Here is a 23,838-nt window from a genome sequence, read left to right as displayed (position 1 = left end):
GATCCCTCCCACCCCTGCCCCAGGGTGCGGCGCCTCGGTGCGTGCGTGCAGCCTGGCCCCCGTCTGGTGCGCTCCGCCGGGGGTTGCGCGCTGGCTCCGGCGTTTTGCGCGGCCTGGGCATTGGCCTGCACGCGCGCCGGGCAGGTCGGGCAGTTCTCGAGAAATCGCTGGAGTAGTTGCAGCAACTGTACAAACATTCCAGGGAACGGGCTGAGGTGTGACAATCCGTGGCTTGTGTCGATGGCCTAATTAAAACCCAATAACAGGCTCGGCATTGCCATTGTCATTTCTGGACTAAATGGGGGGGCGAGGCACTCTTGGAAGAGAGGATGCTAACAGCTCTTCCCCTCCCCTTTCTCGATCCACTCTCTCTCCACTCTCTCACCGCCCCCATCCCTATTTGCTCAGGTGCAGCCCCCGCCTGCCCCCTCCCCCCGTGCCAATTCACACACCAACTCTCCCCAAGTCCCGGCCCTCACAAGCACTATTTGCACAGCAAGGCCTCTCTCCCAAGGCACTCAAGAAGTGTATTTGAATTTTAAATGGCGGAGCCCGCTCAGAGCGCTGGAAGCAGCCGGGTTCTCAAAGCCTCCTTGACTACCCCGCTTGCTCGGTCCCTCTGTCGCTTTCTCTGGCTCACTGTCCCGAAGACAATGATTGAAGCCTGGGCGGAGGGGAGGGGCCCGGGGGAATGGGATGGGGAAAGTCGAAGTCTTCTTTGCATTCCAATCTCTGGGATCATACTTTTTGCAAATAGAGATTGCAAGAAAGAAATCTTCCTGCCGGAATTACAGAGGCGTTTTAATCTTCTCATCAGCTTCTCCGTCATGAAGCGCGGGGCGGGCCGTTCGAGTCCTGCTTTGGGTACCCCCCACCCCCACCCCCACCCCGGAATGCGACCCAGGGCGCCAGAGAGTCCGCGTCATTCAGTCACACGACCCTGCTTGACACACGCTACATCGTGCCCCCAGCCCGGTGTGCGCGGAATTCTAATGAGCGGCTCTCTGAGCTCTCAGAATTCTTTGCTCTCCGGGAGAGAGCCTCGGAGCTGGATTACCGCTGCTCATTTGGGAGGAGGTCACAGGACACCCCCGCCAGGGGGACCCGGAGGACACAGGTGGCCCGGAGGAGGCCTTGTGCGGTAGGGCGGGCACCTGCCTCGGGGAAACCGAGGCTCCCATGCTTCGCTGGGCGGGAGGAAGGCGCGCCCCTGGCCCCTGCCGCCCTCAGTTCCCACCCACGGAGGCAGGTGGAGAGAAAAATCCTGCAGAATATTCCCGCCGCCAAGGGCAGGGCGTCGGACTGCCTTGCGGGCCCCTCCTTCCCCATCACCCCTCCCGCACGCTGCCTCTGTGGTCACAAGCAGCCATTAGTTATTTCCTTTACCCTCAAAGTTTGTCTCCACAGTTTAAAAGTCGTTCTCTCACGAAGGCACGCCATTGCAAGGCGATTTAGCAAACATACGGGCAAAACTGGGGAGGGGAGAGGGAAGTAAGGGGAGAGAGAGTGCCTCCAGAATTCACTGTTAATGTTCTGCGAAATTCGTCAACTTAGGCAGAGAGGTGGAGCCAGAGACTCCAAATTGGAGTATTTGCGCGTGTGTAATGCCTTTCGTGCCTAGCTGTTGCTCGCCAGCGACAGCATGTGGCGTTGCAAGCCCAGGGAAATGAACGTGACACTAGGAACTGGAACTGGGGTCGTCCAGCTGCTGGCTGGGAGCTAACTGAAGGCGGCTTTTATGGCCCAAGCCCCACCGCGCACTGCGTCCCAGCTGGGCTCTTAATAGCAACGGATGCTTCTGGGCTTACAGCCCTCCAGATGTTGGAAGTGGTAACTTCAGGGTTTATTACCTCCCACCAGGGCTCTCCCAAAGGGCCTAGCAAGTGAGTTAAGTTAGTTTAGAATCCACACGCCCCCCACAGGGAGAAGAAAGGAGATAGAGTTCCTTTCTCTTACTGGAACTGAAATTTGAATGCTTGGGGATATCAGGGCCAGACTTTGGGGAGCAAGCAAAGCTGCGTTTTCTCCCAGTAAACTCCCAGTTCCTTCACCTCCAAGTCACTTTTTCTTTCCAGTCGCCCCTACCACTTACAGTGGGGGGCTCTGGAAACAGGAGGAGATGGGGCTCAGGAAGCCATCCCACTGTACCTGGGCTCCCTGGAATTCCCAAAGATGGGGGGGTGGAGTTCTTGACTTGGGGTGCTTCAAAGGGTATGATCCCACAACACACACTGTAAACATCACCTCAATTCTCCTTTGTCTGTGTCCCTCAAGCCCCCCTTCCCCTACCGCACACATACAAATCCGGCCATTTCCCCCTTTCCCTGACAGCCATCTCAGCTGTCTAGGTTAGGGGCTGCCAGCTGAAGGTCTCAGAGGCTGATCAGAGGATGAGGGGGAGTGGGGTCATTATGAGGGGTGGGGGTGTGTGCACCCTTCCTACCTGCTTTCACCGAACAGTGGATGTGCGCTTTGGACTCGTAGTAGACCCAGTCGAAGCCAGCCTCCACAGCCAGGCGGGCCAGCATGCCGTATTTGCTACGGTCTCGGTCCGACGTGGTGATGTCCACTGCGCGGCCCTCATAGTGCAGAGACTCTTCTGAGTGGTGGCCATCCTCATCCCAGCCCTCGGTCACTCGAAGCTTCACCCCTGGCCACTGGTTCATGACTGAGATGGCTAAAGCATTCAACTTGTCCTTACACCTCTGTGGAGAGAGAAAAAAGACCCAGGCATGGATGAAGACCTAGGCATGGATCCGCCTGCGCCTGTACCTTGGGTCCTCCCCTGCGCTGTCTCTAGCTGCCCAGTAACCTCCGACCCCACCCACAACAAGCTTCCCAGTTGGCTAGGCCAGGCGAGGTGTGCAGAGAAGTGGGTCAGAGGTCCTGGGATTGGGGCCCAGCCTGCTCAGGACGAGGGTCTTGGGCAGGATGTGGTAGGCATCAGGCAGAACAGGTCTTCTTGGGAATGAGCTGTTTTCCAAATTCTGAAATGACTTCTATTCATCTGGTGGCCTGAGAAGTAGGTGAAGTTTCTTGGGGAGCAACAAAAGAAAACTACCTCTTTTGATCCCCAAAGTCCACCCCAGGCAAGGCAAGCTCCCCAAGCCCCCAAAGTGTCCTCCACTCTGCCAGTTCCTCTTCGATGGACACATGTCTCCACACCTGTGCAAGCCCTACCTAGCTCCTGGGCGGAATCTCTTGCAAGGGCCCTTAGTCAGAAGTTCATGAGGAGGCCAGGGAGAGGCCCAGGGTGCCAGTTTGCAGGAATAAAGGGAAATGCACTGTACACTTGGTAAAGAATGAAAAGCTTGGCGTTATCTCGCTCCTAACTCCATGCGTATCTGAGGTGAAAATTAAGCAAAGGTGGGAGAAGGGGCTGGGAAACTGATAGCAAAGCGTGAGTGGTGGGAGAAAAACGACCAGGTGAGATATGGTTTTCAGAATGGGCCGGGATGACAAACATTCTTTATCTGGACGACCATGTTCTTTTGTAGAACTCTTTGCTGCCTCGGTTTTCTGTAGTCTGATTGTGTTTCTTGTTTTCTTTCACCTGTTCCCTTCCTCCCTTCTTGTTTTTTTGGCTCCACTGTAGAATGGTATCCTGCAAGTTTGAAGAGCAAACTTTACAGGTGAAGGGAGGGGTGTACATGTGAGTGGATGGATCAAGCCAGAGACTCTGGGTGGGGGCTGGGGCGCAGGAGAGCCTACCCCCCCAGGAAGCTACAGGAAGGCCTGAAGGCCTCACCAATCCTTTGCCAGGGAGAGTTTTCCTTAAAACAGTTCCTCTGGCTCCCTGCCGCCACCCCAGCCCCCAAAACACACACACACACACACACACACACACACACACACACACACACACACGGGTTAAGAAAGGGGGATCGAATAGGAGTAATGAAACATTGAACTTGGGGTTGTGGTATTTCCCCCCAGAATCATCTGGTTTATGGATCAGAACCAAACACAGATGTAAGTATAGTTGAATCGTGTGTGTGTGTGTGTGTGTGTGTGTGTGTGTGTGTGTGTGTGTGTGTGATGACTTATGCAAAGAATGGGATCAACCACCCTAAGGTAGAACAGGAAGCTTTTCCCTTCTCTAAGACATTTCTTTCCAAGATGGTTTTCCAGAGGGAAAATCAGTCACTATTTAAGGACCCCATTAATTGCAGCCTGTAGAAACACTTTTTTTTGGCTTAGGGGAGAAGAATCTTACTAGAAGGACTGCTGCCCACCTTTCCAGGAGACATGGCCAGAGTGTTCAACAGGAAACGCTCTGTTGTAATAATAAAAGAGAAAACCAAACAGTACTGTGGTTGTCGGAGTTAAACATAGAACAAATGGGCAGTCAGAGAGTTGGGGGTGGACCTGGTTAAAGGTCAATGCTTGTAGGGTTGCTCCTTTCTTTTTTTAAAAGAAGAGTTGGGAGAGGAGTATGCGAATGAGATCATCTTGAAAATTGAATGCATTTTACAAGAAAATCAATCAGTAAACCAGGGTCAGTTTAGAGGCGGGTTATGAAGCCGGGGTGCGTGCAGGCGTACACTCAGGGACACGCATACGAACACCCCTCAGTTCTGAATCTCTCCCCACTGCTCTCTTTGGGGGTGTGGGTGTGTGTGTGTCAGGATGGGGGCCTCCTTCTAGATCCCTGGAAATGCATCACTTGGGAAAGACCTGGAGGAACCCACAGGTGGGCCAGGTTTCGGGAGTGGATTGGCTGGGGTGCGCCGAGGCCCAGGGACCGGCCCGGGTGAGACCGGCCCGGGTGAGCCCTGTCCTCCTGACAGAACGCAGGCTGGTCCCAGGGTGTACGCGGCCTCGTCCAGAGGCGGCAGGACGCTCGTGACTCCGGCCCGCTGGCTGGTCAGAGGCACAGACCCTGCCGCTTAGTCCAGTTGTTCATTCACTGGGTCATGTGCCGCAAAGCAAACCAAACCAGCGCGATTCTGTGCAGCCACCGTGAAGCCCCGCGGGGCCGCCTGGGCGCGGGCTTTGTGTCCGCCCAGGCAAAGTTGTTCCACACGCTTCAGCTCCTCGCCACCTTCCTTAACCTGCACCCAAAGGAGCGCGCCCAGGCGGCGCTCGGCACGACCTGTCGCTGCGAACAGGCCGGCGGGCTTCCATGGGCGCCCGAGCCTGCGAGAGGCCCCGGCTTCCAAATGACCCCCAGCTGGCAACGGCGCCCTTCCATGCCCCTTCTACAAAGGCAGAAAACCGCCCCACGCTCCCGCAAGGGCTGACTGGCTTTGCCCGGCGGCTGCCCAGCAGGCAGGAACTGTCGGTAACGTGTCTTTTCAGGCCAAGGCCCTGACTTCAGCATCCAGACCTGCCCCTGGCCGACCTCCACCCCGCGTGGCGCCCCCTCATCCCCTGCGCCCTGGGAGCGGGCACCCGGGGCCAGCACGGGGAGAGTGGTCTGTCTGCGTTCTCCTCGCCAGGGTTAATATTAACCAGGAGCTCATGCGTCCCAGAACTGCTCTGAAAGTTCCACTGGGGAAGATCTCGCCATGGTTGAAGGACTCGGGCAGTAGTCACTTGGAAAGACCCAGAGACCTGGGGAAAGAGGAGACGGGGGCAGGGGGTGGGGGGAGACTCAGGATGCACCCCTAGGCATTTCTGTAAAAATGGGGAACCCAGCGGCTGAGCAAGTTCCCCAGGAGCTCCCGACCTTCCCGCAGCCTGGGAGGCACCTCTGGCCTTGGAAACACACAAGTTTCCGGCCCCTGCTAAACTCGGGTCACCTGCCCCTCTCCATTCCTGTCCCCACCCCCACCTCCCCCCCTTTGACTCCTAGAACCTGCAGAAGAGGGAAATGCCCGGGGAGGGACCAGCCAGAGGGCACATTCCAGCTCCTGCCTGTCTGTCCAGCCATCCACGTTGTTAGGGTACCTTAGGGGGGAGTCAGTGTTGTAATGCCCCCCACCCCCACCCCATCCTTACTTTTGCCGCCCCTCCCCCCTCCTTTTGTGTTGGGAACGGGAATTGCCAGGGCTGAAGGGAAAAAAAAACCCAGTATTTGTTTTCGTTTCGTTCGTCTGAGGGAAGTTGACAGAAGGTCAGAAGTTCAAATGCTGCCAGCGAATGCGGCGGCGGCGGCGCGAGTGGCGAGGCGTGGGGCGGGCGCGGCCCCGAGTTCCCGGGCAGGGCGGTCGCTAGCACTGGGGGTGGTGGTGAGAGGAGCGCGGAGCCGGAGCCAGCGGGATGGGGGGCTAGCTGCCGTGCCCTGGGCGCTCGCCGACCTCGGAGGCCCGAAGGGCGGCGGCTGGCGGAGCCTCGCGGCGCAGAGGTGCGTGCGCCCGGCGCCCGGCCGCGGCGCGCCAGCACCACACCCCTGCCTCCTCCCCGCGCGCGCCCCTCCCCCGCCGCCGCCGGGTTAATGAGGGTGATTAGCGCCCCATTAGGATGAGCCCCCACGCTGGCGGGTCGGGAGCGAATTCCTGCGTGCGTGCTGGCCCGGCCGGCCCGGCGGGCGGCGGCGGCCGGGGCGCGAGCCCAGCTCGGCCGCCCAAACTGAAACCCTAGCCGCCGCGATCGATAACCGGGGAGTGAGTGGAGCTGGCGATGCGTCTGACTTGGGGCTCGCCTCCGCGGGCCTACCGCTTCCCAGAAGGGCGCCGAAGACCCCGAGCTCTCGGTAGGGAGCTCGGGGCTCGGCAGGGGTCCTTTGCACCCGCCAGGGCAGGCGCTGACCCTGGACCCTGCGGTGTCCCCCGCACCACCCGCCCTCCCTCAGCCCAGCCGCCTCGCCCGGCCACCCTCTCCCGGAGAGCAGACAGACCGCGAGCAGCAGCTTCCCCGATGGGTGCCGAGGAACCCAGGGGCGGCGCGGCTGGGGAGCCCTAGAACTTCCTCGGGCCCGTCGCACGCCCCCTGGTCCCGGGGGCCACGCGGAGTTAACCGGGGCTTTTCGGTGGCTCCAGCGCGCGGTCACACTCGGGCCCGATTTAAGGTGGTCGGGAGCAGATGCGAGAGATCGCGGGAGGAAAACCTTTTCCTCTGCCCCCACTCCTCCCCTGGCGGTCAGCTGAAGCCGGCTGCCCGACTGTGTCTTCTCTCTCCTGGGCTTCTCCCAGTCAGCCCAGGAACAGACCAGTCCAAGGTAGTTCTTCTCTGCGCACCCCCCTCCCCCAGCCTCCGCGCGTCCCCTTCCCCCGCTCGGTCGCACTTGTGCCTCACCAGCCAAGCTCCATCAGCCTGTGCGCTTCTAGCCCTAAAGGTAGGACTTGAATATTTTAATAGGGCAATAAAAATGATGTTGACCTATATTTGCAAGGGAACTGGCTTCAGTTCTATATGCACGGAGTTTCAGAAAGTCTAGAATTAGCAGCTAGATTTTTAGCCCAGATGTCTCCAAGGAGGTGGGCTAAGGGAAAGGGATTACAGCTTGGCGTAGATTCTCCTCTCCATCTACTATGTATCCCTGTGTAATTTCTGGGCAAGCCGATTGAAAACTGGAGTGATGCAATGCCAATAACTTCTAAGTCCCTCCCCTAAGGTACCTAGGGCTTGGGAGACTGAAAGAGCATCCTTAAAGAAATATCAATATATTCACACTCCGATGGGCACAATTGCACTCCATGGAATCGCAGTGCAAGCTATATGATACAGTCCTGGGCGACCAGAGGCGCCTGCAAAGCCTTTTGTCAGAAGCGTCTCCTTGATTTTTCTTAGGGCAGGATCTTCGGTGGGGGGTCTGTGGGGTGGGGGTAGTCACGGGAAGCTAAACCACCGAGAAGCAGGAGCGTGTCTGAGCTGAGCTGAGCGATCTCACGCTTCCTGCCTATATTTGTAGCAGTGACCTGGAGACCACTTTTTCTTTACGGGATGGGGGTTCCCACCCCCTTCCTGGTTCCCACTCTGGACTCTCCAGCAAAACTGCAGACTTAGAAAAGGTAGACGCCCCCAAAGTACAGGTTTCTCCAAGTTCCAAGCCCCAGCACAGTCAGGAAGAAGAAGGCCATCCCAGTGAGACTGAGATGCAATCCGGGCCATAAATGCACCCCCATCCTCAGCAGCCCTCGCCTGCCTGGCCAGACCCTAAACTTCGGGACCTATAGCCTCCATTCCTCCCCGCAAAGAAAGGAAGGGGTGGCAGGTGGGTAGGAGTGTGGGGAAGGAGACAGTAAAATCGCCTCTAAATCTGCTGCAAAAGCCGAGACTTAAGTCTAGGATAGCGGCCCCCCCCCCCAACCGCTCCGAAGCCCCCTTTCAAGAAACACATTCCACGCCCCAGCGCCGGGTTTCTACCTGAGTCATCAGCCGATCCGCTCCCGTGTTTTCTTCATCCTTAAATATGATGTCAGGGTTGTAATTGGGGGTGAGTTCTTTAAATCGCTCGGAGTTTCTCGAGATCTTCCCTTCGTATCTTCCACTGGCCCCTAGGGTCTTTTCGGCCACATTGGGGATAAACTGTTTGTAGGCTAAAGGGGTCAGCTTTTTGGGGTGTCTCCTCTTCCCAAATCCCCGGCCGGGTCCGCACGCTAGCCCGGAGCCCAGCAGGAGCCAGGAGACGAAGACTACCACCAGACATCTCGCCAGCAGCAGCATCTCGTCCATGGAGCCCAATTACTTCCAAGCTCTTCGGTGTGTGTCTGTGTGTGTGTGTGAGCGTGTGTGGGGTGTGTGTATGTGCGCGCGCGCGCGCGCGCGGGTGCGTGTTCGCTCTCTCTTGCGCTCTCCCTTTCTCGCTCAGGCTCGCGTGCTCCCTGGCTCTCTCCCTCTTTCTCTTCCTATATAACCTTGCCCGCCGCCGCTGCTTGGGGCTCTCCACCGATCCGCAGCCAGGCAGGTGCTGAAATGGCAGGCTGCCGGTCCCTGATAACGGAACACATCGGAGTTGGGTCTCGAGACAGGAATCAAAAGACAAAAAGAGTCTGATTTTAAATGGTAGCAAGCCTAGAGACGCTTGTGAGAGAGGCTGCCTTTAGTACTATATTATAGCTGGCAGGGGCGTATCTGATTGGCCAAGGCAACACAAGCTTGTCTTCTGATGTTTAACCCTCAAAAAGGCTACATTTTCCACCCCCCTTTCTGTTGCTGCTGCAGCTTTATTTTTACCTGAAGGCTTTGAGTTAAAAAAAATAAAAAGGCGCAACTAAAACAAAGGTGGGGGCGGGGAGGGCGGAGGCATATTTCTGGGGTTAACATCAATTACACGCTGCTTTGTGTGTATGTGTACTGTCTTCGTCTACTTTCTTGGGGATGGTAGGGGCTTCAGTTAAAACCAACCTAAGTTTTTAAAGGACAGTAGAAGGCACCCCTCCCGTCAAAGCTTTGATCATCAAACAAATATCCCCTCAAACATTTGCCAGCTCTTATTTAAAATTGTAAGAGCTTTGAGCACTCAGGCCAGTTCTTCCTGCCTGCTAAAGAAAGGGGAGCCTGAGCCACCTCTGCCTGCATGTGCAGCATCCTTAGCAGGAGGGTCATTATGAGTGACCACAACTTAGTGTCCTGTGAGTGGGAGGGCTTCAAACGCTGTAGGGAAAACTTTCAAACACGGGCCACTTTCTTGGGTTCATACCAATGCCTTGTTCTGGGAACCACTGAAGATGGGCTGGAGGTCTTTTCAGGGGGCAGCTATGGAGTGGGCCAAGGTCCAGGGGCAAGTGGGCCTTGGGTGCTGGACATCTTCAGCTCTGGAAGGGCATGTGTGTGCTGTGGGTGGAGGCCCACTGTGCCTGGAAGGCAGTGGTGAGTGGGCAAGGCTTTGCAAACACTACCCCCACAGATCGATGGGAGCAAAGTGCAGGGCCAAGGGACGAGTGTAATGTGAAATTAAGGCTCCTTGTCACAGAGGCCAGCACTGGCTCTCCCTGGATCTGGCCACTTCATGGGGTATAGGGAACTCATGTTCTGGTCAAATAGGGGTGTCCTCGTGTCCACAGATCAGCAAGATGAGCTGCCAATCCTTACACTTCAAGCTCATTAAAACCAGAACAATAAAATCAGACCCCGCTTTTTTTTAAAAAACTCAACTAACCCTCTGCTCCATCTTTCCCCATTCCACTCACACACAGCAATTCCTCTAGAGTGGGGCAAGGGAACGGGGTTATTTATGTGGACTAGAAATACTGACCCTGAGAAATGAGCAGATACTGTGAATGTTGGCCTCTGAAGTTCAGTGTTCTGCCTTGACCCCCAAGCATTGCAGCTGGGTGAGGAGAACAAGTCTGAAGGTGCAGCCAGCCAAACAATGGGCAGTTGTCAGCAAAGCATCAATGTTCCTTCGACCAAACAACTTTTGTGTTTGGAGGGGGCATCTGGAGAGACATCTAGCTTCAGTCTAGAGACATGAGCGTTATCTACTTCACCCACCCAATTCGTGCTCCTCTCCAAAAGTTAACATATTCCTCCACTCCACCTCTGTCTGTCTGTCTGTCTGTCTGTTTGTGTGTGTCTCTCTCTCCTGTCCTGTGAGTTTTTAAGAATCAAAATACCTAGCTGACCTCTGGTCCAGGTGGGAGGGCAGGATTCCGTTTTAGCACGAAAGACTCAGGTAGGAGCCATGAGTTCTCCAATTAGCTGGAGACAATACAACTGTTGATAAACCCGGGGCTCAGTTTATTGTCCAGGGTATGTGTTGTATGTGTGTGTGCTCCCAGAAAAACTTAAAAAAAAAAGTAACGTTCTATACCAGAGAGGATCGGCTTGTTTGATGTGGTTACCTCGGGTAGCAAGTGTTGATGTATTATCACTAAATAGTGTCGGGGCTTAAGAAACGATCCGGACCGAGTGGGATACTTGCAAACCTTTTGATCACCCTCCCCCGCCTTGGCGTATCTACTGCAGCCCCGGTGCCTGTCCTTTCCTAGTTCTCTTCCAGTCCTGGCGTCTCCCCTGAAGGACGTCAGGACCAGCACCAGGCAGGAGCGCCGTGGTGGCGAAGCTGCGGGCTGAGGCCGAGACTGGGGCTGCGGGCAGCGCGTGCACCCAGCGGCCAACAGGGCTCTGACGGCGCAGACCCGCTGGGGAGGCGCGCGCCCGGTGCAGGCAATAAACGCACGTGGAAAAATCCTGGCACTCGCCACGCGCGGGGTGTGGGACTTGGGTTTGGGGCGCAACCGACCGGGCTGAAAAGGGTCCGCGCTGCGTGGGTGCTGCGGATGCAGTGCGACCTGGGGGCTCTGCCCGGCGCCCCCTGATCAGGAAAGAGCCGTGCGTGACTCTGGAGGCGCGGTCTCTGCGCGGAGACCAGGAAGGGGACGCGCCCGGGCACTGAGCTCGCTCGGACTCCGGGGGCGGCACGAAGCCACCTCCTTCCTCACCACCTCCAGCCAGCCCTGGGCACCCCAGAGAGACTGCCAGCGGGTGCCTCCGCTGAGGCTCCGCAGAACCCTTCCGATTCAAAATACGATGCGCAAATCACCGTGCGATCCTGCACTAACGCGTTCTTCCCGAGGGCTAGCTCCCTGTCGTGGAGTGGGGGGCGCGTGGGGGTGGGGAGGAACCGGGGGTGCAAAAATCAGCCGCCGTTTGGCGGTATTGTCTTAGGAACCCAGGTCGCCGAGCGTGAGCAGGGCGCCCAGCGCGATACCCGGAGCAGCGGCGGTCTCTGCGCCTCCCTCCCCCTCCCGCTTCCCCCTTTCCTTTCATCTCACCCACTTCCCATTTCGCAGACACCAGACACTCACTCCGTCTTCCACCTCCAGACACCAGATGGCTCCCTCTCTTTGCCTTTCCCCCTCCAGACAGTTGGGCCCCTCCCTCTGTCCGTCCGCGCTTGCAAACCCCAGCCTGCCGCGGCCAGGCATCTTGGGTCGCCTGTAGGTTCTCGCTCTGACTTATTCGAGGCACCCCCCCCCCACCTCCTCTTTCGGTTGGTCATTCTTATCCATCCAGCAAGCTCTCTGTGCCTCCACTGCCCCCACTCCACGCCACCCGCCAGCCCCGTGAGTCCCGGTGGCTGCGTCTGTCTTCTGCCCCCGGGCCCCCAGGAGGCGCCCTTCCTCGAAGCCGCACGGTTCCCTTCCTTCCGACCCGGCCACTAGATGGCGTCCTCACTCTGCCTTCCGTTTCTGGAGCGCCGCGCTCTGGCCCAGGGCACTGGGTCGAAAGGTCCCAGGGAGCGGGGGCTGTAGCCGGTTTCTTCATCCGCCCTTGAACGTGGTCGTCGGCCTTGTGCAGGTCCGCTTCCCCACCAAGTCCCCGTCCTTCACTAGGTATGCCTCCTCCATCATAGTTCTCCTGGGCTCCAGCGCGCAGGCGGTTCGAATTACGTTTCCGGCCTCCATTTTCCTTCCCCTCTGGTTTATTTTCCCCGTGATGGTTGTCCTCCATCTCTTTCCACCCAGTTTCAATTTTGCTCTCATTTTGTCAAGCTGAACGTCTACTGGTATCTCCTTGTAATCACCAGGCTTCGTTTCTTAGTTCTCCATATTTCGGAGCGATGCAGCTCTTGGGCATTGTTCGCCTGATGCCGCAGCCTGGCTCCTAAGGGGGACTGCCTGTCCCTGGGTTAAGGATTTGAGGCCCCGGTTCTGGACACCGGCAGGGTCCCTGCAGCCCAAAGGCAGTGGCTATCAGCCTAGAAGTAGGCAAGGGCCTGGAGCTGCTCCCCTCACTCGCCTGCCACCCTTGAGTCCTTGGCAGTGGGTGCTTGTGTGTCTCCCACTCATGGCAGCAGAGATCAGGCTTGTGCATGAGCAGCTGGGAAAGCTGCAGTCAAGACAGGCACCAGCTCTGCTGCTGGCCAGGTGAGGGGCTGGCTTCAGTTTCATGTGGGGAACTTAGGGCTGCCTGTCGACTGTTGCTAGCAGCAAGTGTGGGTAAAGGCCTAAGCCACCCGGGGGTGAGACCTTCCTCTTCCTGGGCCTTGTTGGGATGTTTTCTCTAAAGGAAGGAGACAGTGCAGATAGATGATAGCCCGAAGTCCCCATGATTGTAATCTTGACTCTTGCCAGTTTTATTCATAGGGGCTGGAGACCCTGAGGGGGGCTGTGCAGTTTCAGGCCGCTGTGGATGGCGGCGGTGGTAGGACTTCTAGTCTAGTGTCTTCCACATCGATTGGGAACTTCCACCCCCATGATCTCATTTGTTCCACAAATGTTACACCAGCAGAGCAAGTATTGCTGTCGCTTGGGGGCCATCAGGGTGATTCTGACTCATTGTGACTCCATGTGACCGAACAGAACTGTCCCATGGGTTTTCCTGACTACAGTCTTTATTGTACCCAGATGTGGTCTTTCTCCTTTGGGGTCACTGACTGAGTTGGAATCGCCAACCTTTTGCTCCACTCTGGGCACCACGAGGCCATCGAGTCATTTCCAGTGAGTATAGAGGGTTTCTGAGACTGTAACTCTTTCCAGGGACAGACAGCCTCCCCTTGACCCTCAGGTGTGGCTGAAGGGCTTGAACCGCCGCTTTGTGGTTAGCAGCCCAATGATACCGTGGTTTTACAAATGAGGATAAGCTGTATTTTTTCCTAGTCATGCTAAGGTGAGAAATAAGTTTAATGTAGACATTCAGCCTGCACTCTTAAAAAATTTGGGCCACTTTTCTCTTTTCAAATTATCACTCTATTTCCTGGCTCACATAGTGTACATTTCAAGTAATGGGTCTTTTTTCTTATTCCTAGAAAATGCCTTAAGTTTAGCGCCTTACGGTTTTAAAGTGCTTTTGTTTCCAGTCTGACAGAGAACCCTCACAGCTTACATTCATGAGCTGGAAGGGAGAGACCCCAGTGTGGTCTGCTACTAGTGTGTAGAGTGGGAATTCACATAAGTGAATGGCGACAGTGGTGGTGCCGCGGTTGGACCCTTTTTGCTTTCCCTGCCAGACACCTGGGTTCGATTCCTGCTCAATGCACCTCATGTGTAGCTTACCACCCAGCTGTCAGTAGAGCACGGAGGCTTCTATGATGCTGAATAGGTCTTGGTGGAGTTTCCCAACTAAGATGGATTAGGAAGAAAGATCTGGTGAACTAACTTAAGACAAACAAACAAACAAACAGACACAGCCAATGAAAGCCCAGTGGGTCACAATGCGCTGCTCTGTGAAGAACAGCAGCAAGAGCTGCACAGATCTGGAATCAGGAGCCCAAACCTAGTTCTTCTTGTCCTAAATCGTGCATGGTTGCCCCTGTGTGCCAGGCTTCCTTGAAATTCTATGAGAAGACTATCTTTCCTTAAATCTTTGCAATGTGTTTACATGAAGATGCCCCTGGGAAAGCTAATGCTTTCAATCCTGGTTGAGAAACTAAAAAACACACAGGCAGCCAACAAATAAGCCAATCGACCAGCCAACAAACAGTCTTTCCTCTGAAGGATCAAATCAGAATTTCTGCTGTGCCCTCTTTGATGGAGACCCAAGCAGCCCGTGGGGAGAACATCTGGGCATGATAGTGCCCACACGTAGATCCTAGTTCCGCAGTTGGAGTCCCATCCTCAGAGCCCTCGCTAGAAGATTACTAGAATATCTGCTCACCTCGGGGCCTCTTCTGCTTCTAGGTCATTGCTAGTAGAGAGCGTCACACCGGGAAGGTGAAAAGGATCGAGAGACGGTGCAGGAGCTCCATCCACATCCTGTCTTGAGAACAGGCATTGGCAGGAGAGGCTGTGGGAGATGTGTGTATGTGTGTGGGAGATGTGTGTGCATGTGTGACCGAGTACCTGAAGGGGTGGGGTGGCCCTAGAGGCATGCAGGCAGAGAACAGGGGTCCTGGGGAGATTAAAAGAATGACTACTTACAGAACAACTTGGACTAGATTGTCGAGCAGGAGGTGGCCCACCATCAGGGTATGCTGTGGAGATGTCTCTGTAGTTACATTTCTCTGGCCAGAGTGATGGAGAAGGAGACATCCCAGATTGCGGTGCCCTGCACTGTGAGTCCTCTCCAGGAAGTGCAGACTGGGGAGGCTAATTTTTACCCTGCTTCCTGCTTGGGCCCCTGCAGGAAGGGCTTGGTTTCTATAGCTCATTCTGCCACTCTTAATGAGGGGTGGCCTCGACCCTTCTTGGCAGCCAGCAGAGTGCTTACATCATCTGGGCAACTCTGTTCAAACAATTAAAAAAAAAAAAAAAAGATGCAATGCTGACATGCAGAAACGCGAAGGCCATCTCTTCACAGGAGCAAAATGAACTCGGAGATTAATAAGGCAGGGGTTGGCAGTCTAGGCCGTATGTTTGACGGAAGGAATTAGGGCAATCAGCTCCGCTCTTCTCTTCCGGGTAGTTAGGGAGAGATTTTTATTTTCGGTGTCTACTCCATCCCTCTGGTCCCTCACTCTGGCAGGAGATTGCCCTGCCGCAGAGTGCCCGGCCTTGCCTTGAATCTCTTCGAGTTAAAGCTTGGCTCTCAGAGTCCCTTTGGGCTGGATTTTCTAAAACAGCTTGCGCTTCTGGGGAGGGTCAGTGATTGCTTGGAGATTGTTCACTCCCATGGTACTTTATCAAAGGGGGCTTGAAATCTATGGGCTGAGGTGTAACTAGTCCTAGCCCGCCCCTTCCATGAAGCTACCTGCTCTTGGGAATGCCAGGTGACCACCCCGAATTTTATTTCCTTATTTACAAGAGGAGAATTTGAAGCCAATGATAGCAAAAGAGTGTTCAGTCCTTAAATGGAATAATTTTAAGTTTTACTCTCAGAAGAATCAAAAGGTCATCTCATGTTTTTTGTTTGTTTGTTTTTTTAATAGTGGGGGCTTTTGGGCCGCGGATTGCCAGGCCTTCCTTCTGAGCTGCCTCTGGGTAGAGTTGAACTTCCAAGTTTTTGGCTAACAACTGAGCGTATTAACTGTTGTACCATCCCAAAGACTTAGCGAAGGTTGGTTAGAAACCTCGATGTCAGCAGGCAGTTAGTTTCCCAAGAGGCTTTTGGGCTCTGTCAGTCATGTACCACAGTGGCAGCCAAGCATTCAATGTGGGGAGATGTGTGTGTGTGTGTTGGTTTGGGGATGAAGGCCTATCTTCACTGCTTCAGCAGCTCCTGCACACCAGAGCAGGCCAGCCTCACCCAAGGGGACATAGAGGTATGCAGTTCTAGAAGTTTGAGGGACATTTGGAATTCTTCCCTTATCTTGGCAAAGAGCACGTCTTTTCTTTGGCTTCCTTAGAGCTTTTGTAGAAAGGGTTAAAGCACAATGCTCTCTGCACATGCGAAATGAGATGGGAAGCCTGGTACTAGCGGCAGACAGAAATAGGCTTAGGAAGGAGCAGGCAGTGAGGTGGTGTGGGAAAGGGGGCGAGGAGGTGGGCGTAGGTGTGTCAAGAGGTGGGAAGGACACAGAAAAGGAAATGAAGGGTGCGGAGCACACACGTCTTGTCTTCACACCGTTCGCACAAGCCTTCATAAGCAAGCAGGCTCCTTACTTACATGTACATTTTCTGCTTCACTCTCACATGGGGGAAGTTCGTCAAGAGCAAACCTGAGTGGGTCACCAGTGCCTCATTGTGTCTTTGCCTGTGACTGGCTGGAGTGTTTGCACAGAGAAGGATTTTCCTGAGACACAAGCCCACATTCCAGAGGGAGGTTGGATAGGGCACTTCTCTGGATTGCACACAAAACCCCAAGGAGCAGCTAGTGAATGCAGGCTGTTTGAAGCACAGGGCCTCGATGGGCTCCGGCCTGGCAGGGCAGCAGACAAAACCCTGTGGAATGCTGGTGAAGACAAAGGAGAGAGTGGTTTTTCTGGAGGCTCCTCTCCCCGCCACCCTTCACCTCCACTCACCGGATTCAGCAAATGGACCTTTGCTGTCTGCGGCTTTCGCGCTTTATTTGCTTGACATCTCACCCAGGCAGCTGTCTCCATCAGGATGCCAACTTGTGCCTCAAACTCTGGGTTATACGAACGCTACCTACTCAGGGTTTATTATGTGTTTTAATGATTTGTGCTACGTGTAATTGGGCATGACAAACAACCCTATCAAAGAAGTACCATTGTCCAGGTGAGGCTCTAACTAAACCAAACCAAAACCAAAACACCAAACTCACTGCCATCAAGTTGATTCCGACTCACATCCACCCTCTAGGACCAGGTCGAACTGCCCCTGTGGGTTTCCAGTTCCATAAAGAATTGTCATTCTTTACTGGCATAGAACACCTGCTTTATCTCCTGAGGAGCAGCTAGTGTTTTTGAACTGCTGACCTGGCAGTTAACAGCCCAGTGCGTAACTGCTCTGTCATCAGAGCTCCGTTGTTGAGGCACAAAGAAATGCAATTATTTGGCCCAGGGCCACACAGCTAAAAATAGCAGAGCCTTAAGTCAGGCCAGCCTCACCCAAGTCAAGCCTGGATTCTTAATCACTTAACAGTGAGCAATATTTCTTGAGCATTGGTCTGTTAACTATAAGGTCAGCAGTTCGAACCTCCTGGCTCCTCAGCAGGAGAAAGATGAGGCTGCCTGCTATCATAAAGATTGACAGCCTGGGAGACTCAAAGAGACAATGCTACCCTTTCCTACAAGGTTGCTGTGAATCAGAACCAACCGGATGGTGCAGATACAACATGTTCAGTGCTGGGCTGTCTGGTGTGTCCTTGTGCAAGGGGGTGTGGGGGTGGCCATGTAGCAAAATGGCTCATCCTTAGGAACATGAAGTCAGGGCCCTCTTAGCGCCCTAGGCTTACTGTCACAGAATACCACCAAGGGGATGGCTTTCAGCAACCGACCTTTATGTACTGATTCACTTTTTATTGTGTTTTGGGTGCAAGTTTACAGAGCAAATTGGTTTTCCATTCAACAACTCCTACACATTTTCTTGTATGACATTGATTGCGGTACCGACATGGTACCTTTTCTTCGGTGATATTATTCTGCACACCCTCCTGTTGCATGTTGCTTCTCCCTTCACTCAGATGAACACATGCGGTCCATCCATCCCTTGGTGACTCAAAAAAAAAAAAAATCCCCGTGTATCAACCTTTTCTTGATTAAAACCCCACATTTTATTGTTTCACAGTTCCAAAGGCTAGAAGTTGGCTAGACGTTCACAGCATCTTGGTTGGTTTGATTCACGTTGGGTTGCTAACTGCAAGGTCGGCAGTTTGAAACCTCTAGCTGTTCTGAGGTTGAAAAAACCAGGCTTTCTACTCCTAGAAAGAGTCAGTCTGAGCAGCCCACAGGGGCTGTTCTACCCTGACCTGTAAGGGCACTATGAGTTGGAATGGACTCGATGCTTTGAGATTGGTGCTTGGAGAGAGGAATGGTTCCCTGCCTTGTTCCTAGCTCCTGGGGGCTGCCATCACCCTTGCTGACTTTGCTTGTAAGCATGCTGGCCCCTTCCTGTACGTGGGACTCAGTTTTTATGTCTATCCTTCACTTGTATAAGAATCCATTCAGAAGGCATTGGGATTAGAACCCACTCTACAGTGACTTTGCTAATTTAATCAATAATATCAGCAAAGAAAAGTGCCATTCCCCCAAATGAGGTCACATTCACTGGTACAGGAGTTAAGACTTCAATCTATTTTTTTTGGTGGGGGGCATGATTCAGTCAATAACAGGATCAAATACATATATACCTATAAAAACTAGATAACCAGAGGTCTCGGGGAGGAGATGAGCCAGTCAGGGGGCGATGTAGCAATGATGAAAAATACAACTTTCCTCTAGTTCCTAAATGCTTCCTCTCCCTCCCCACCCCCACTATCATGATCCGATTTTTACCTTGCAAGTCTGGCTAGACCAGAGGATGTACACTGGTACAAATAGAAACTGGAAACACAGGGAATCCAGGGCAGATGATCCCTTCAGGACCAGTGGTGTGAGTGGCGATACTGGGAGGGTAGAGGGAGAGTGGGTTGGAAGGAGGGAACCGATTACAAGGATCTACATGTGACCTCCTCCCTGGGGGATGGACAACAGAAAAGTGGGTGAAGGGAGATGCTGGACAGGGCAAGATATGACAAAATAATAATTTATAAATTATCAAGGGCTCATGAGGGAGGGGGGAGCGGGGAGGGAGCGGAAAAAATGAGGACCTGATGCCAGGGGCTTAAGTGGAGAGGAAATGTTTTGAGAATGATGAGGGCAATGAATGTACAAATGTGCTTTACACAATTGATGTGTGTATGTATTGTGATAAGAGTTGAAGGAGCCCCTAATAAAACGATTAAAAAAAAAAAACCCAAACCCCCAACTAGATAACCAATCGGACAATGTCACATTCTGAGCCATGGTTTTCGGGTAGGACAGTGAATGTTCCGAAATTCTGAGATGAGAGAGAATGAAGGGAATTTGAGAATATTTTTCCTCTTCCTCTGTACTTGTGGCTTCTTATAATGTTTATAAGGCCTACTCCCGTTGGATGGCAATAACCACTGCTATTTGTTTGGGATATTCTAATTTATAGAGAACTTTAATATCTGTCATGTCACTTACTCTAGATAGGACTGACCACTCACTCTGCTGACATTAGTAGGGTGCATGCTGTTCTTTCTATTTCACAGATTAGGAATCTGATTAGGCTCAAAGCTAAGGCCACATTGTCAACCCCACCAGACCACTGTGAGATAACGGATCACGTAAAGTGATAGACAAAGATGAGGAGCTTTGGATTTACCACAGATACTTCCTTGAGTATAAGGACCCTCTGCTGAGCAAATGCAGAAAATATAACAGAAGCGGATGTGAGGGAGTGCCTGCCCTCCACGAACTTATCATCTTACAGACAGGATGGCACAAGAAGGCATGAACCATTGGTGACTCGTGCCCAAAGTCACTCTCGGCGCTGAACGGTTAGCAAGATCCAGGCACGAACTCCTTGGCCCTGGGTGAGATGCCCAGTCAAACCAAACATCTCTAACAAACTGTGGTGTCTACTACTGAGGAGTGGAAGCAAACTCTGGTTTTAGGCCTAGCCATTTCCAGGACTATGATTGGCTATGACTCTTTGACTTATTAGAATAGCACCAACGGAAGGACCGAGGCCGAACAGGGAAGGAGCCACTGAGCAAGGCTAGTTCTTTTCCCATTAGCCCACCAGGGAGATGCCTCTGTTTTAGGATTTGTTGCCTACAAGGAGGGCACAGCCCCAGTAGGAAAGGATTTTCAGAGACTGTGGGGGCTTATGGTGCATCACTGTTGGTATCTAGCAATCTTTCTACACTAGGACAGCATACAATGCTCTCTGGTCTTGGACCAAAGCTTCTGAGAGAACAGTGTCCGATTCCTAACCTGGGCCCTGCCTGCCATCAGGGAGAACAGGGATGGCTAGGTATTAACAATAATTACGGCTGAGAGGCCATTTCTTGCTCTTCTCATTGCTCGCTTGCAGCTTTTGCTGATTTTAATGAAGTTTTCCAACAGATGATTGGCGCAAGCAGTTTATGTGCTTAAAAGAAAAGCAAACCAAAAAAACCCCTCCAAAACCCAAATAGAGAGAATGGCCTCCCACAAGCATAAACCAGCTTTCCTGTCTTCTGGAAGCAGCTTCCATCATGCCAGGCCTACAGAATAGGCCATCTCTGGTGGCTTTATCTCCTTTGGCTCTTCATGTGTTTATTTCAACACTTGGACTGTCTAGCTGCTTGGCATGCTGTCTGTGGAAGCACTGCGCCTAAATGGCAAATTCCCTCAAGCTCATCCTAAGGCAGTGCTGCGATCTGAGCAAGCTGCCACAAAGCTTCCAGGTTCCTCTTGGGACAAAGAGAATCCACATAGATCTTGAAGTGGAGAGATTTTTGTTGCTGTTGTTTGTCTGATGGACAGACGCTGTGTCATCTTTTTTCTTCGTCTCTTCCAAAGTGCCCGAGACTGTGCTCCATCCAAAGCAGAAACATTTCAAGAGAACAAGCCCTTGTATTTGTGTCGCACTTGATCGTTTCCAAGGCACATACAGGTACGTGATCTAATTTGAGGCAACCGAAGCCCTGGGAGGTAGGAGGCTAGGAGCTCCTCAATGTACGTACTGGTGCCACAGTGCTTTGGAGTGGACTCCAGGCAGTGAGTTTGGCTTGGGATTACATAGGCAGGAACATCCACAGTATCCTCAGTTTGCAGCTGAGAACTCCAGTCCACAGGCTGAATGACTCGCCAAAGGATGTCTCCCTAGGTGATTGGCAGATCGCGGATTAGAAGCAAGGGTTTGCTTCAATGTGCAGACTTTCATTTTCCTTGGGATTGAGTTGCTGAGCATAATTCTGGTATCTTTAATAATGAATTTGGAGAGGGTAGATTTCAGGTATGATAAAGGGCTCCCCTTTATCTCTGTTGCTAGAACAGGTAATTCCTGTAGTATTGCTAACTGCAAGGTACGCAGTTCAAAACCACTAGCCCCATCCTCACAAGAAAAACTGGGCTTTCTACTTCCATGAAGAGTTACCCTCTTGGAAACTCACAGATTCCCTGCAGGACCCCTCTTTCTCTGCTAACCACCTACTCGCAGCCTTAGGCCAGGTCGGTTTTGATCTTTCCATCTGTCGCTGCTTTTGCTCGAAGCTCTGTTTCTATCTCCAGGCCCAGCTGCGGTCTTGAAGTCTCTCTGCGAAGTCTCTCCATCTCCCTGCTGTCTTAATCTGAGAACCCAGGACCCTTCATGTCTTTCTCATGCATTTGGCAAGAAACCTGACATCTCTTGTATCACTGCTTATATTTATATTTACTATAGAAGATTTTTATGGGACTTTGGTTATTGGCCTGGTTATTTATTTCCTCAGCAAGTTTACTGCTTTCCAAAGGGCCACCATGTTATAAGTCCTCCTCTTCTTGATAAGTTTCCTGAGTTCCCAGTTCCCTGGGTACTCAATAACTATTTGTTCATTGACAGAAATTTCTTAGCAGTTAGCTGGTTTAAACCACCATGCCGTGCACTGGATTTTGGTGGCTGCTGTTTCAAAAGTAACCCAACAAAACAAAGCAAGCCAGCAAGCAGCAAACAACAACAAACTATGGCAGGGGAAGCCGCACGTTCAGGCTTGATGTTGTTCTTTTCACCCCCAAAGGATGCTGGAACCTTGGTCTTTGGGTACTCTGATCACAGAGTTAAAAGGGGTTGGAGAAAAGGGTATTGCTGTGCTCCTATTTCAATATGAACCTGTGGCATTTGCTTGGAGTAACCCAACACCTTCTGAGTATGACCACGGCTTTGGGTCAGAGCCAGGGGGATACAAATCCTCTTTGATCGCCACTCTCTGCGTGACTCTGGGCACATTTCTCCACCTTGCTCCCTCTATTAGTGTACCCTCATCTGGACAATGAGGATAGTAATGCTTGTACTCTGGCTGTTGAGGGGTTGAACTCAGGCAAGCAGCTGATGTGTGGGCAGTGCATGGCTAGTGCTTGGAGCATGAGCTGTGCTTAGTGAGTGAGCAAAAACAGTTTAACCTTTAGACCAACTTACATCACTGGTCAAACCTTCTTTTGGGGACTTGAATTTTCATTTCAAATACATTTAATCGGGCTAAAGGCAAAACGATGCCGCTGTATGAAATCCGTGTGGACTTCTCACTGCCTTTGAGTTCATTCTGACGTGTAGCAACCCTACTGGGCAGAGTAGGGGTCTCCTTTTGGTCTTTTGAGGTTGTACATCTTTATGAGCACAAAAAGCCTCATCTTTCTCCCAGAGAGCTACTGGAGGGTTCGAACAGCTCTAGTGAGCAGTCCAACACACTGACTCATTTCTTTCGTTTGGCCAATGAGGAGATTCAAATAGAGTTCATTTAAATCATCTCACTTTCTGTATCGCTCTGAATCAGAACCAACTCGCTGGCCCCCAACAACTACAACCACAACCACAACGCCTGTCGAGGCTCCAGTTCACAAACAGAAACCAGTCTTAGTCTGTCTCAGCAGGTGGACACCCTCCCGGGTCTTCCAGGGACAAATCTCAGTAGATGCATGTCTTTTAAGGAGAGTCTATATCAGGGCTCCTCAAAGTTTTAAAACAGGGCCCCAGTTCACTGTCCCTCAGACACGTTGGAGGGCTGGACTATAGTTTAAAAAAAAAAACTATGAACAAATTCCTATGCACACTGCACATATCTTATTTTGAAGTCAAAAAACAAACGGGGCAAAAACAGCTGGCAGGCCGGATAAATGTCCTCAGCGGGCCGCATGTGGCCCGTGGGCCGCAGTTTGAGCACACCTGGATATATTCTAAAATAATCACTGCATTTCATTTTTAAAATTTTATAATAGAAACTCTAATGGACCTTTATGCCTAAAGACGATTTCTTTTTCCCTGTGACAATCTAAGACAGACTCAGGGAATGAGTGTGCGAGGAGTGATGTCTTTTCAAAGGGCTTTTACTCCTTGCAGGAAGACTATGAGGTGGAGGCAGCCCGCGGAGGATGATCTCCATTGGACAGATGAGGAAATTGGGGTCTAAAGAGAAATTATATGACTTTGCCCAGAGTTACTCAGCTAAGTCTCTGACCCCTAATGCATTGTTCTTTCCATTTCTTTACCTTCTGGTTCAAGACCTGAGTGTGTTTGTGTATGACTACTTTGAACTCAACTCATTTCACCTCAAAGTCTGGCCTGCCAGAGTGTTAGTGGCAGTGTCTACGTGTTGCCCTACATCCTAAGTACTTTTTTTCCCCCCTAGTGAATATTTCTTTAGTTTCTGCCTTGTACTCATTTGTCCAAGGGATCTGGGCTGTTCCTACCGGGAAGGGAAGGGAAGACGCCTCATTGGTGGCCTCCCTTGAGAGTGCTGGATGCCATTTGTTTCCACAGATGGGGAGGCGGGGACGGCCTGGAGGAGGTCGGGTTGGGGGGAGGGCGGGATGCTAAGAGAAACCCAAAGGTATGAGATAAAGTCAAACTCAACAGATCTCCTCAAGGCCTTTTCAGTGTGAGGATGGCTTACCCCAAAGTACACAAACCAACAGACGGCATCCCAGCTCTCTGTTTGAGCAGATCACAGACAAAGCTTGCCCTCCAGGGTCCTCCCGCTGGC

The 23,838-nt window shown here is 52.6% G+C and overlaps 1 protein-coding gene across 1 annotated transcript in view; it reads right to left on the bottom strand.

The window, feature by feature from the left end:
- SHH (sonic hedgehog signaling molecule) overlaps positions 1–8,827 on the bottom strand; it is a 10,131-nt gene extending 1,304 nt beyond the window's left edge. Inside the window, exons 1-2 of the mRNA XM_004702330.3 lie at positions 8,251–8,827; positions 2,444–2,705 (exon numbers count right to left, since the gene is read on the bottom strand). Of these exons, the coding sequence (XP_004702387.2) occupies positions 2,444–2,705; positions 8,251–8,559 (571 nt within the window). The 5' untranslated portion in view covers positions 8,560–8,827. The remainder of the gene's footprint in view (positions 1–2,443; positions 2,706–8,250) is intronic.
- Positions 8,828–23,838: the final 15,011 nt, after the last annotated feature.

The sequence above is a fragment of the Echinops telfairi genome, unplaced genomic scaffold (assembly GCF_000313985.2).
Source record: "Echinops telfairi isolate 266 unplaced genomic scaffold, ASM31398v2 ScPeMD7_31;HRSCAF=116, whole genome shotgun sequence".
NCBI classification, from domain to species: Eukaryota; Metazoa; Chordata; class Mammalia; order Afrosoricida; family Tenrecidae; genus Echinops; species Echinops telfairi.
The sequence above is the reverse complement of the archived record's forward strand: the minus strand, read 5'-3'. Positions and strand labels throughout refer to the sequence as shown.